Source organism: Trichosurus vulpecula, chromosome 8 (assembly GCF_011100635.1).
Source record: "Trichosurus vulpecula isolate mTriVul1 chromosome 8, mTriVul1.pri, whole genome shotgun sequence".
In the NCBI taxonomy this organism is placed as follows: Eukaryota; Metazoa; Chordata; class Mammalia; order Diprotodontia; family Phalangeridae; genus Trichosurus; species Trichosurus vulpecula.
Genome location: NC_050580.1, coordinates 184,337,501 through 184,351,455, shown reverse-complemented (window position 1 = coordinate 184,351,455; position 13,955 = coordinate 184,337,501). Strand labels below are relative to the sequence as shown.

Here is a 13,955-nt window from a genome sequence, read left to right as displayed (position 1 = left end):
CCTCTCTATGATTTCCATCTAAAGAGATGAGAGCAATACCTCTCAGTTCTACTATCCAGGGCCATTAATATTAGTCTAATCCATCTTCCATATCATAGCCTTTCCTCCATATCTTTAAAGACAGACACCCTGACCCTCATTTCTCTTTAGGCTAAACATTCCCAACTTTTTTTAATCCTTACTCTTACAACAATGCCAGTACGAGAACCCAAGACTTCTTCTCTTTTTAATATATATACATATGTATATGTATATATATATGTGTGTATGTATGTGTGTGTATATATATATATAGACATCTATGTGTGTGTGTGTATATATATATATATATATATATATATATATATGAAATTTCTTCTCCAATTAGTGGACATTCCCTAGGAAATGGGGACCCATTTACTTTTCAGTTGTTACCACAAAAAGAGCAGATATACGTAATTTTTTTGAGCTATGCTACCTTTTAAATCTTTCACTGATGTCTTTGGGGTATAGGCTTCATAGTGATATTTACAGGTATAAATACTTAATAAATTTTGTGGCAAAATTCCAAATAGCTTCCCCAAATCATTTGACCAATCCATAGCTCCACCAAGAGTGTATTTACCTTCAATTCCTCCAAAAATTGTAATTTAACTTTTTGTTCAGTTTTGTCAAGAACTTTTCTTTTTCTCTTGTGACTCACTCAATATTTCATTTCTGGTGCTTACAATCTAGGGATTCCTGAAGTCATTGCTGGGAGAAATTAGGAATCAGAATTTAGTTCTCACACTATTAATATCTTTCTTCTTCTCTACTCTCAGGTCATTTAGTGTCTGTGATGCCAACTATATCAATGGATGGAGCAAATGACTCAGTGGTAACTGAGTTTGTGCTGCTGGGACTATCTGCTTCTTGGGAGATGAAGATTCTTCTCTTCTTATTTTTCTTTTCATTCTATGTGGGAATTGTGTTGGGAAACCTGTTCATTGTGTTCACTGTGGTTTGTGACCCTCATCTACACTCCCCCATGTACTTCTTGCTGGCCAATCTCTCCCTCATTGACCTGGGTCTATCTTCCACCACAGCCCCAAGGATGATCACTGACATTTTCAGTGACCATAAGGTAATTTCTTTCCCAGGGTGTATGATACAGATGTTCTTTGCTCATGTCATGGGAGCAACTGAGATGGTCCTACTCATAGCCATGGCTTATGACAGATACACAGCCATATGCAAGCCTCTCCACTACTTGAGCATAATGAGCCACAAAACATGCATTTGTTTTGTAGTGGCTGCCTGGGTGATTGGGGTGATCCATGCTGTGTCTCAGTTTGTTTACATTGTAAACTTGCCCTTCTGTGGCCCTAACAAGATTGATAGTTTTTACTGTGACTTTCCTCGGGTGGCAGAACTTGCTTGCACAGACAGCAACTGGGTAGAGCAGGTGGTCACTGCTAACAGTGGGTTTATTTCCATGGGCACCTTCTTCCTCTTAATCATTTCCTACATCTTCATCCTTGTCAGTGTGAGGCATCACTCTTCTGCTGGTTTGTCCAAGGCTTTCTCTACATTATCAGCTCACATCACTGTGGTGTTTTTGTTCTTTGCTCCATGTTTCTTTATGTATGTGTGGGAATTCCCTACCTTGCCATTGGATAAATTTTTGGCCATTCTTGACTTTGTTGTTACGCCACTTTTGAATCCTGCCATCTACACATTTAGGAACAAGGATATGAAGGAGGCAATGAAAAGAATGAGTGAGAAAATGGTGAGTTCTAGGGAGACATTATGATGGATTTTATGAAGCCAAATCAAGAGATACTTCGGGATTGTGCTGAATCCTTCCAGACCTGTGTAGGGGATAGCAGGCACACAGACATCTTGACCTAGGACACCCTAAGAAGCTCTTTGGGAATCTAGAGGTGTAGTTATTTTGCTCATCACCTGGAATAGAGTAACACCTCCTACTCCCACCTTCTACTTTGTTATATGGAAAATACAGAGAAGAGAATTAAAAGTCTGAGTTTAATGAATACAAGGCAATCATTTGTCATGTACCTAGTTCAGTGTCATATTGTTGTAAGAATCTGTACTTATAAATATCTTTGGCTTTGGCTGAACTTAGGTAGAAGCACCTCAGGAAAATAACTTATTTTTTCATGGAAATTACATGGTTCCAATCTATATGTTATGGGTTTTTATAAACCAGATAACAAAGAGTCCATACTCCTTAACTTAATTTTCACTGTCCTTCAGATTATGGCTAGTGCCTATTTTCCTAACCTTATTGGATACTATTAATTTTTAAATGCTCTTGATTTCAACAAAATCTACTTGTCATATCCCAGATGGGTAACATATTCTTCTACCTCTATACCATTGCTCATGCTGGTCTTAGCCCGTGGTCTTGTCATCTATTCTCCCAGTCTAAGTATTTTGTTGTGTCCATCCTTCAATGCTTAATTAAAATATCTCTTAATGATGTTTTTCTGACTTCTCAATGGGTTCTAAATGTATGTTTACCTGATATTATTGTGCTTTTACCCCTGATAGAAATACTGTATTCTTTTTTTGTCTTTTAAGCCTTGTTTTTTTCTAATTCAGAGACCATATTCTCTTCTGTTATTAATATTTTCTCTTTTGGTTTATCTGCCTATACTAAAAATCTTTAACTGAGTTTTCTTCTTTCAGAGATATTCAGTAATTTCCATATTTTTCCCTCTTGTACTTCCACATTAATCATTTTATGATTCCTTCCTCCCCCTTTTTTGGAGGTGGAAAGGCAAGGCAATTGGGGTTAAGTGACTTGTCCAAGGTCACACAGCTAGTAAGTGTGTCAACTATCTGAGTCCGGATTTGAACTCAGATTCCCCTGATTCAAGGGCCAGTGCTATACTCACTGCACTGCCTAGCTGCCCCCTATTCCTTCCCCTTTAAAGGTGATTTCACTGGGATCTTCATTTTAAACTTCTCTCAACATCACAGGAAATTCATGTTTCAGTGATTTCACCCTCTGATTCAAATGACTTTGAGGGTGGGTGGGTATCATAACTTGTGTCAGCTAGATGCTAGTTTCTTTTCCTCAGGCTTACTGGAATGCCACACATGCACACACTTTTTCTGCTCCAGTCCTCTCTGTTCCTCAGTTCTCCACTTGAATTCTTTTGTAGTACATTGAGCTGCTGCACTGCTGTACCAGTCTGAGCAAGTTTATGTGTTTTGCTTTTTCATTGCTGGGAGGAGGGAAGGTAGAGTTCACTTCTGTTGCAAGCTTACAGGTTGAGTTATTTAGCCCTACTACAGGAATATGGTGGGTGCTGGTGGAGGGGGTGCTGATTAAATACATTAAAGGCTAGGGATGAGTTTTCTCTGTTGTTCATTCATTGAATGTTACGTCATTTGGCACTTGGTTTCCTAGATGACGGAGATATCTGAAATTGCTTTATTTCTTGCACATAATTCCCATTTTGGAGAGCTTTTAGAGTCCTTTTATCTACAGTTTGTGGTCTACTTAATTGTAAGTGCCTTTATTTCAAGGAGTTTATATGATTCAATTTTGTATTGGACTCAATGTCTACCACAATGTATCACACACCATAGATCTCTAGTAAATAGCTGTAGAAGGAAAACAGGTAGACTGGAAGAAATAAGAAAGAAATACAATAAAATGTAGTTTAAGTTGGATGAATAGGAATGACAAATCCATATTGATGTTGTTAAAACTCCCCAGATCACATTTTTATCACCTACTCTGTACTCATTACAGTTATATTCAGGTTGGGATGTTTCCATGAAAAGCGAATGTAATTCACTGTAATATTATCAAGGGCTTTAATCTAAACCATAAATTTATATTTTGTTTGTTCCCTCATTTTCCTATGTGTGGGAATAAGATCACCACAACAATAAAGTTTTAAGATCTCAGAAACCATTTTAGAAAAGAAACACTTGATTTTGTTAATCAAAGGCAGCTAAGCATAATCGATGGAAACGAAAAATGGGGTAGTTTGTGCATTATTCCCTCTTCAAATTGCAAAAATTAGTTGAGGGAAAAGGTTATCATTTCTATTCAATGAAGACAGTAGAATCACACATTCCAGTCAACTTTCCCCATTAAGTTGTTGAATGGGGAGTATGCCTTGCTGTCCTGTCTGTTCAAGAATGTCTACTAGGAAACAACTGTTAGATGGAATAGAACTTGACTCAGATCCTGTGTCAATATCTGAAATCCTGTTTTCTTTGATTATGGTGTTCATTCAGAAACAATTTTCATAGAGCTTGTAAAGATGTGTCACATCATGGTCTAGGCTACTTATAAAAAACATTGGCACAGTGTCTGGCACACAGTAGGTATTATCTAAATCATTATTCCCTTTCCTTTTCTTCCAAATGCAATTGGGTAAAGAGATTTGGAATTCAGGTTTTTTTTTCTGAGCCAATAACTCCTGATTTCTTTTATTTTGCCATTATAGTTTTGTAGTGGTTTGTATTTCTGTAAGGCATAAGAAACCTTTTAGAAAAGATATGAGTAGGTATAGTTAGTAAAGTTGGAGCCAAGGTGGCAGAGTATAGGTAGCCATCCATCTGAACTATCTCAACTTTCTTCTTTAAACCACTTTAACATGATGCCTCAAACAAAATTTTGGAGCAAGAGAGCCAACAAAAGGTCAGAATTAGATTTTTTCCAGCCCAGGACAGTTTTTAGGAGGTCAGCAGTCTGTGAAACTTTTGTGTGAGCTGACCTCCAGCCAAGCTGGAGCACAAGGGATGGGCCTCAGAGGAGGTGGCAGCAGGGGTGGCAGCAGCAGTTTCTGGAGCTCTCAGGGATAGTAAGAGGGTCAAATGTCTGGGCTTGGGATGATATAAAAAGTGAAGGTTTGAGAAAGAGGAATGAACTCGGAGAAGGGGGGAATAGAGAATTGTGCAGAACAGGCACAATTTTCTCACAGAAAGAGAGGCACATAATGAACAGCTTTTATAGTTGGGGGGGGAATAGTGAGGTGGAGGTGTGTTGGGCAATGCTAGAACCTCAGTGTCCTCCAAAGCAGAAAGCTTTGCAGTCAGAAATCAGAAGTCAGAAACAAAGAAGGGAAAGGAGAGAGAGAGAGAGAGAGAGAGAGAGAGAGAGAGAGAGAGAGAGAGAGAGAGAGAGAGAAAGGAAAACAGAAGAAAATAATATGGAGAGAAATACATTTAGTAATCATAACTGTACATGTAAATGGGATGAGTTCACCCATAAAATGAAAGCACATAACAGAATGGATTAACAACCAGAATCCAACAATATGTTGTTTATAAGACACACATTTGAAACAGGAAGACACAACACAGAGTTAAAATAGAGGGCCAGAGTAGATTCTATTATGCTTCAACTAAAGTAAAAAAGGCAGGGGTAGCAATCATCATCTCAGACAAAGGCACAGCAAAACTATATCTAATTAAAAGAAATAATGAAGGAAACAATTTTTCTGAAAGGTACTATCAACAATGAAGTAAAATAAAAATTCTATAGCAAGTGTCTATAACAAAAGGCCTCATTTCTCAAATATATAGGGAACTGAGTCAAATATATAAAAATAAGATACATTCTCCCATTGATAAGTGGTCAAAGAATATGAACAGGCAGTTTTAAGAAGAAGAAACAAAATCTTTTGATAGTCATATGAAAAAAATGCTTTAAATAACTATTGCTTAGAAAAAGGCAAATTCAAATCAGTCTGAGGTAACACCTCACATATATCAGAAATGACAAATATGGGAGGGGATAAAGAAAAATAGGTATATGAATAAACTGTTGATGGAGTTGTAAAGTGGTCCAACCATACTGGAGAATAATTTGGAACTATGCCCAAGGGGCTATAAAACTGTGCATAGCCTTTGACCCAGCAATACCACTACAGGATCCATACCCCAAAGAGATCAACAAAAAATTGAAAAGACCTATATGTGCAAAAATACTTAGAGCAGCTCTTTTTATGGTGGCAAAGACTTGGAAATCTGGGGGATGATGATCAATTGCAGGAAGGCTGAACAAATTGTGGTATATGATTGTGATGGAGTACTACTGGGCTATAAGAAATGACAAGCAGGGTGGTTTCAGAAAACAAAACCAAACCTGTCAAGACCTTGTGAAGAATTGATGTGAAGTGAAGTGAGAAGAACTGGGAGATCATTGTGCATAGTAATAGTAATATTGCAATAATGATTAACTGTAAAAGACTTGGCTACTTTGATCAATACAACGGTCCAAGAAAATTCTGAATGACTCATGATGAAAAAATGCTATCTACTTACAGATTGAAAACTGATGAGCTCTGAAAATTAGACATAATTTGCCTAGTTTTTTTGTGTGATATGGCTAATTTGACAATATGTTTGGTATGATTTCACATGTATAATTAATTGATATCATTTTGTTTGCCTTCTCAGTGGTGTGGGAGGGATTGGAGGGAGAGAGAGAATTTGGAACTCAATTTAAAAAGAAAAGAGTATTAAAAATAAATAAATAACATAAACCCCCAAACATGCATGGTCCAGTAAAACACAACTAAGCAAAAAAAAAAAAAAAAAGAAAAGACATGAGTATTTCCTGAGGACTAGTATCCTTTTCATTACAGAATCAAAGACTTAACACTGAGAAGGACCTTAGAGGTAGGTTTTCTAGTCCAATTTCCTTATTTTTACGATGGAGAAATCAAAGTTGAGAGGTTAAGTAACTTGTCTAAGGTCATAAAGGTAGTATGGACAAAGGTAGAACATAAAGTTCTCTGTCTTGAGTACCAGAGATGATGACAACAGTAATAAAAAATAAACAATTCAAGTATTTATTAAGCATTTACTATATACTAGGCACAGTGCTAAGCATTGGGAATACAAAACAAAGCCTGGAGTGAATTTATAATCTAATGAAGAAGATGGTAAAAAGCTACATATAAAAATGATAAATACCTGAGAAATTGGAAACAATTTTACAGGGAAGACACTAACATTATAGAGGACCAGGGAAGTCTTCTTGCAGAAGTTATTTTATCTGATACTTGAAGGAAGCCTAGAATGCTAGGCAGTATTGATGAGGAGCAAGAGAGTTCCAGTTTTGTAGGATAACCACTGAAAATGTAGAATTGGGAGATAGAATGTATTGTGTGAAGAATAGCAGGTAGTCCAGTGTCACTGTATCACAGAGTACATTGAGTGGAGCATGGTATAAGAAAACTTGAGAGGTAGGAAGAGAAAAGGTTATAAAGGTTGTAAAAGCCTAATGGATTTTCTATTTGATCCTGAAGGTCATTTTCTATTTGATCCTGAAGTTTATTGAATGAGAATGGGGTGTGTGACAATGGTCACACCTGCACTTTAGGAAGATCAATTTGACACTGAGTGGATGATAGATTGGAGTGGGGAGAGACTTGAGAGAAGAAGACAATCCAGTAGTTCATTGCAATAGTACAGGCATTTATAATTCATCTCTAATTTTTGTAATAGATACGTGTATACTCTGTGTGTGTGTGTGTGTGTGTGTGTGTGTGTATTCATTATACACTTAAGAGAGCATGTACTGGTCAAGGAACGCTGGTTGAGTCTGGGTAGACACTCTATGGTGCTTGTACTCCCAGCTTAGCCTTGTCACCTTTGTCTGATATTTTCAACTTCTAAGCATCAATAACCACAGAAATTCTTCATTTCATCCATACTGATGGACATATGTAATATGGGATTTCTCTTTTGAGAATGTTTAATTTTCCTTTGATGCCAGTTCTTCCTTGCTCCTGCCCATTTACCTTCAGACATAGAATATTTATGTATTAAGCATTGCTAGAGTTTTTAAAATAATATATTTTAGATTAAGACCAAAGAATGCTATGATTCTGCCAAGGTTACACATTAACTTACTTCCTGATGCTTTTGAGTCTTCTGTGAAAATGGAAAGTTGTATTTCATCTTATCTGATATTATCCTTTCTGATTTTCATGTTCGATTCTTTAATGTAATGGGTCAAAACTTTGGAGGACAGAGGCAATGTGTCATTTTCACCAGAAAAGGAAAAAATAAGAACTTTTATTGCAGTCTGTCTGTCTGACATCTTTCTAGATTTTCTGTATGAGGCTAGAGGTTTGATTTTCTTTAAGATGAAAAACTGTTCTCTACCATACGAAGTATTATGTGGTAGTAAAAAGAGCAACAAATTTGGAGTCTATTATCTTAGATTTCAAACTGTGGTTTTGTTACTACTTTTAGCACCTAGGTCAAGTCACTTAACTTCTCTTGGCCTCAGTTTCCCCATTTATAGAATGAGATAGTTGGCCTGGATATTTGCAGTTCTTAATCTTATGAGTAGGTAGATATTAGACCTTAGAATGATCACCTTTTATAGTTTAAAAGTATAGAGATATACTTTTATATATAGATATAAACATCTTTCTCTCTTACCTCTCACCCTTTAAAAAAACAATATAATTGCTGAGTCATTGTCAGTGATACTTGAAAGATCACAGAAAATGGAAGAAGTATGAAGTACTTCAGAAAGACACTTTTCAGAATTTCAAAAACTATGGACCTGTTACCTTTATTCAATTTCTGTTCATTCAAAGTCTTTTTAATTTAATGTAATTAAAGTGATCCATTTTATGTTTTGTGATCACCTAAATCTCTTGTTTGATTAAGACATCCTTGTGAAATGTATGCATGTGAAATGTAGGTATCTTATCTGAATCTCTTTTACCTTTAACATTTAGGTCACATAACTTTTATGAGTACAAGAATTCTTAACTAACAACGGATCAAAGAAATCATAGAAGATAAAATGGACAATTTTAATATAAATTTGAAAACCTTTTGCCCAAGAAAAATCAGTTTAGTTAGAATTCGAAGGACGTAGTTTTCACAGTGAAAAAAAATCCACTGAACAAAGTTCTTTGATGATTTGATCCTCAAAACACCTTGGGAGGCTTCATTTTACAAATGAGGAAGCTGTTGTTCAGGGAGCTTAAGTGACTTACCTAGGATCACACAGCTAATAGGTGACAGAGACTAGATTCAATCTATTCTGCACACTAACAGTTTTCTTTTCTCATCAATAGCTTTTTTAAAACCTCAAACTTTTTTTTCTCAACATAATTTTTACTTTACCATTTGTTCACTTTCACCTTGAAGGAACCAACTGTCAAGGTATGTGTTATCTCATTTTGGAGGGCTCTCACTCAAATTTCATTGTCTATAGCAAATACATCATCTCTATGGTTGCCTATTGCTTCTGCTCATCATGGCTACTTCTAGACAAGAAGGCCAAGTATTCCATATAATGGTGATTTTTTGTTGATTCAGTACATAATGAAAGCAGTTCTCCAGGAGAGATGTATGGACCTACCAGCTGGGGAGACTAATCAATATCTATGAGAACAGAACCTAACTCTGGTGGAATTCTATCAGCACTTTTATTTTTGTTTCATCCACTTACTAATTATGATTGGATACCACTGAAGGGCAAGTGAGATTAGTTTAGCCAAGATTATAGCATCTAGTTACTTGTGTCTACCTACTCACATCTAGTTAATATCTGGAGCCACATAGAACTAATCAGCTACCTGGGTTCAGCTGGATACCTGAGATTCCTTTATGAATGTATGCAGTTTGTTTCCTCAAATCAGGCCAAAGCAGGGACTCAGAATGGAGGAGGCAAGTACACAAGTTTTCTGCCCTTCTCATCCAGATAGATGAGAGAGACAGACAGACAGAGAGACTAAGAGAGACAGAGAGAGAGAGAGAGAGAGAGAGAGAGAGAGAGAGAGAGAGAGAGAGAGGGAGAGCAAGACAGAGACAGAGAGAGAGGGAGAGAGAGAGGGAGAGAAAGAGAGAGAGATTGAGAATAGCGTGTATTTGTTGTGTGTTAGAAGGTTGGGTGCAGGGAGAATGGAAGCATTTTCCTCATCTTAGCATAATTCCACTCTTTTATCTTTGAGGACATATAGCTCTGGGAATTTCTGTTATACATGGTGGGAGGGTGGGGTGAGGGGCAGAGGATTAATGTTAAGAGCTGAAAACCAAGTGTTTTCAATTATAAGTTAGATGAATATTAAACTGAGTGATTCAGAAAAAATGACAATGGAGTGAAAAGGACACTGGGTCGGCAGATCATGTTTGAATTCCTACTTTTTTCTCTCACTATTTTATTTGGGCAAGTCATGTAACTTCCTGGGCCTCACTTATCTTTTCTTTTAAATGGGGTGATGGTGAACCAGATGAATTCAGAGGTCCTTTCTTGCTCCCTATCTATACTTCTATAATTCTACATTATTTTAGCTTGGGTATCTACTACCTTCTGGTACAGGCTGGTATCCATTTTTTTCCACTACATCACACTGCCTGTGGTGTTGGGGGTAAGGGAGGTAAGAAGAGGAGCAGGATTTAGTGGTTCTAGCAAAGAGGAAGGCTACTTTTGAAACTTCTTTTACCATGACCAGGATTGACTAGGCAAGCAACAGGAAGAACTTAGGTAAGAAGAGCCTAGTAGTTATTTTGACTGTTAACCATGTATTTTGTGCAGCTATATGGCATGGTGGATTGAGTATGAGGCTTGAAGTTAGAAAGACTCACATTGCTGAGTTCAAATCTGGTGTCAGACAATTACTAGCTATGGATCCTGGGCAAATCACTTAAGCATGTTTGCCTCAATTTCCTTATCTGTAAAATGAGCTGGGGAAGGAAATGGCAAACCACTCCAGTATCTTTACTAAGAAAATCCCAAATGGGTCACAGACTCAGACAGAGCTGAAATGCCTGAACATCACCACCAAAACATACATTGAACAATATCTTGGTCTCTTGATAACTTTCCAGGGTTCCAGATATATCTTACTCGTAACATATCAATAATCTAGTCTTTTCTTGCTCTCTTTGTTTTTTTTTTAAACCTGCTTCCCTTCTTTTCTATCTTGTATTTGAGGTTGAGATCTAGTAAGCCCCATGACTATGCATCAAGTAAACAAATCAGGACTACTGATTTATAATCTACTTGTATTCTCTTTGCAGGAGTGCATTTGGGTGTCTTTTTATGTTTTGGAAAAAACTAAAACTCCTTAATTCATCCCGCCTGGAAGTAAGGTGGCCACTCAAAAGTTTGATCCCATTATTATTCTGTATCCTGTTCCCTTTGCAACCTGGGCCAGTTTGCCCCTCCTTTAGCAGGCTGTGGTGGACCCCTTCCACTCCCTACGGCTCACTATATTGGTGCCGGATTTCATTCAGACACCTTCCTGTCTTAGCTCACTGCAGCTCAGAACATCAGAGCTGAAGAAGTCCATCAGCCCCATCTTCTCCAGTACCAGGTGTATACCACATCTGGCTCTATGTGGCTCTGAAGATGGTTATTAACAACTATGTTGTAAAATTTACAGAAAGCATTTTTGATGTATTTATGTATTTTGTACTGAGCTTCTTGCACTGTTTGTGAGCTTTCTTTCCTCATTTAACACTCATGTATATTCAGAAAGGCCATATTTGTCTAATTAAGATTGTGACAACCACAAATCTCTATGGCTTAAGTTTAAAGAGCACAAGAGTTACTGCTTTAGATGAGCATGTTGTCAAATTTGACCTCAAGTCTCTTACCCCTGAAATATTCATGGTAAGAACCACAGAAGGAAATTGAACTTGAATAGAAACACTCTCAACATTACAATTTTTATAGGTTCTTGTTTATTCAATAGCTGCTACTCAACAGTGTGGAAAGGAACACAGAATTGACCCTGTAAATTAAATGATGCCAAAGTAAAGCTAAGACCAGTTGTAGCAACTTAGGAAGTACAGTAGTATTTAGAATATGCTTGCAGGGGCTGATAGACATCTCCTATCTTGTAAGCATCCTAGCTCATTATTTGATATATACCTTAAACAACTTAGAGAAACTTTTGTTTGAATAGGACTCAGGCAAGACAGTCTCCAGAATATGCACCTAGTACTGGGGGAGTGAGTTCTGTTACGTGGAATAGATATTTGCTTCAGCATTTTCTCAGCCATGCGTGCAAGGGAAGGATTTGAGTCCAACAGGTGATGGGCCAAGAACATTGGAATAGAAAGTGATGCTCACATTAGTCAGTGAGACAAGGAAAAATCAAACTCCCCATAATTTTGAAAAATATTTTTATTATTTAATATTTTTAGTTTCCAACTTTGATTCCCACAAGATTTTGAGTTACAAATTTTCTCCCCATTTCTACCTTCCCCCAAAGTCCAAGATGGTATATATTCTGATTGCCCTTTTCCCCTGTCTGCCCTTCTTCTGTCACCCCTCCCCATCTCCTTTCTCCTTACTTTCTTGTAGGGCAGGATAGATGTCTATACCCCATTATCTGTATATCTTATTTCCCAGTTGTATGTAAAAACAACTTTTTTTGATCATTTGTTTTTAGAATTTTGAGTTCCAAATTTTCTCCCTTCTTCCCTCCCTACCCACCCTCCTTGAGAAGGCAAGCAATTCAATATAGGCCACACATGTATCATTATGCAGTACATTTCCATAATAGTCATGATATGAAAGACTAATTATATTTTCCTCCATCCTATCCTATCCCCCTTTATTCAATTTTCTCCTTTGACTCTGTCCCTTTTCAAAAGTGTTTGCTTTTGATTACCTCCTCTCCTGATCTGCCCTGCTTTCTATCATCTCCCCTCTCTTATCCCCTTCCCTCCTACTTTGCTGTAGGGTAAGATACCCAATTGAGTGTGTATGTTATTCCCTCCTTAAGTCAAATCTGATGAGAGCAAGATTCAGTCATTTCCTTTCACCTGCCCCTTCTTCCCTTCCAAAGAATTGCTTTTTCTAGCCACTTTTATGTGAGATAATTTACCCCATTCTACCTCATCCTTTCTACCTCTCCCAATATATTCCTTTGTAACCCCTTAATTTTATTTCATTTTTTTAAGATATCATCCCTTCATATTGAACTCACCCTGTGCCCTCTGTCTAAATGGATATGTATATTCCCTTCAACTACCTTAACACTGAGAAAGGTCTCATGAGTTACAAATATCATTTTTCCATGTATGAATGTAAACAAAATGGTTCAACTTTAATAAGTCCCCTATGATTTCTCTTTCCTGTTTGCCTTTTCATGCTTTGCTTGATTCTTGTCAGCTCTGGTCTTTTCATCGAGAAAGCTTGAAAGTTCTCTATTTAATTGAAAATCCATATTTTCCCCTGAAGTATCACACTCAGTTTTGCTGGGTAGGTGATCCTTGGTTTTAATCCTAGCTCCTTTGACCTCTGGAATATCATATTCCAAGCACTTTGATCCCTTAATGTAGAAGCTGCTGGATCTTGTGTTGTCCTGATTGTGTTTCCACAATACTCTAATTGTTTCTTTCTGGCTGCTTGAACTATTTTCACCTTGACCTGGCAACTCTGGAATTTGGCGACAACATTCCTAGGAGTTTTCTTTTTGGGATCTTTTTCAAGAGGTGATGGATGGATTCTTTCAATTTCTATTTTGTTCTCTGGTTCTAGAATATCAGGGAAGTTTTCTGTGATAATTTCTTGAAAGATGATGTCTAGGCTCTTTTTGTGATCATAGCTTTCAGGTAGTCCAATAATTTTCAAGTTATCTCTCCTGGATCTATTCTCCAGGTCATTGGTTTTTCCAATGAGATATTTCACATCGCCTTCCACTTTTTCATTCTTTTGTTTCTGTTTTATAATATCTTGATTTCTTATAAAGTCACTAGCTTCCACTTGCTCCATTCTAATTTTTAAGGCATTATTTTCTTCAGTGATCTTTTGAACCTCTTTTTCCATTTGGCTAATTCTTCCTTTTTAAGCATTCTTCTGCTCACTGACTTTTTGGAGCTCTTTTGCCATTTGGGTTAGTCTACTTTTTAAGGTGTTCTTTTCTTCAGTGTCTTTTTTTGGGGTCTCCTTTAGCAAGTTGTTGACTCATTTTTCATGATTTTCTTGCATCACTCTCATTTCTCTTCCCAGCTTTTTC

At 37.0% G+C, this 13,955-nt stretch overlaps 1 protein-coding gene across 1 annotated transcript; it reads left to right on the top strand.

Annotated features, from left to right (window-relative positions):
• The first annotated feature begins 814 nt into the window (after nucleotides 1-814).
• LOC118830078 (olfactory receptor 4F15-like) lies at nucleotides 815-1,771 on the top strand. Its single transcript, XM_036736965.1, has one exon. It carries the CDS (start codon nucleotides 818-820, stop codon nucleotides 1,769-1,771), a length of 954 nt encoding a protein of 317 aa, XP_036592860.1. The 5' UTR covers nucleotides 815-817.
• Nucleotides 1,772-13,955: the final 12,184 nt, after the last annotated feature.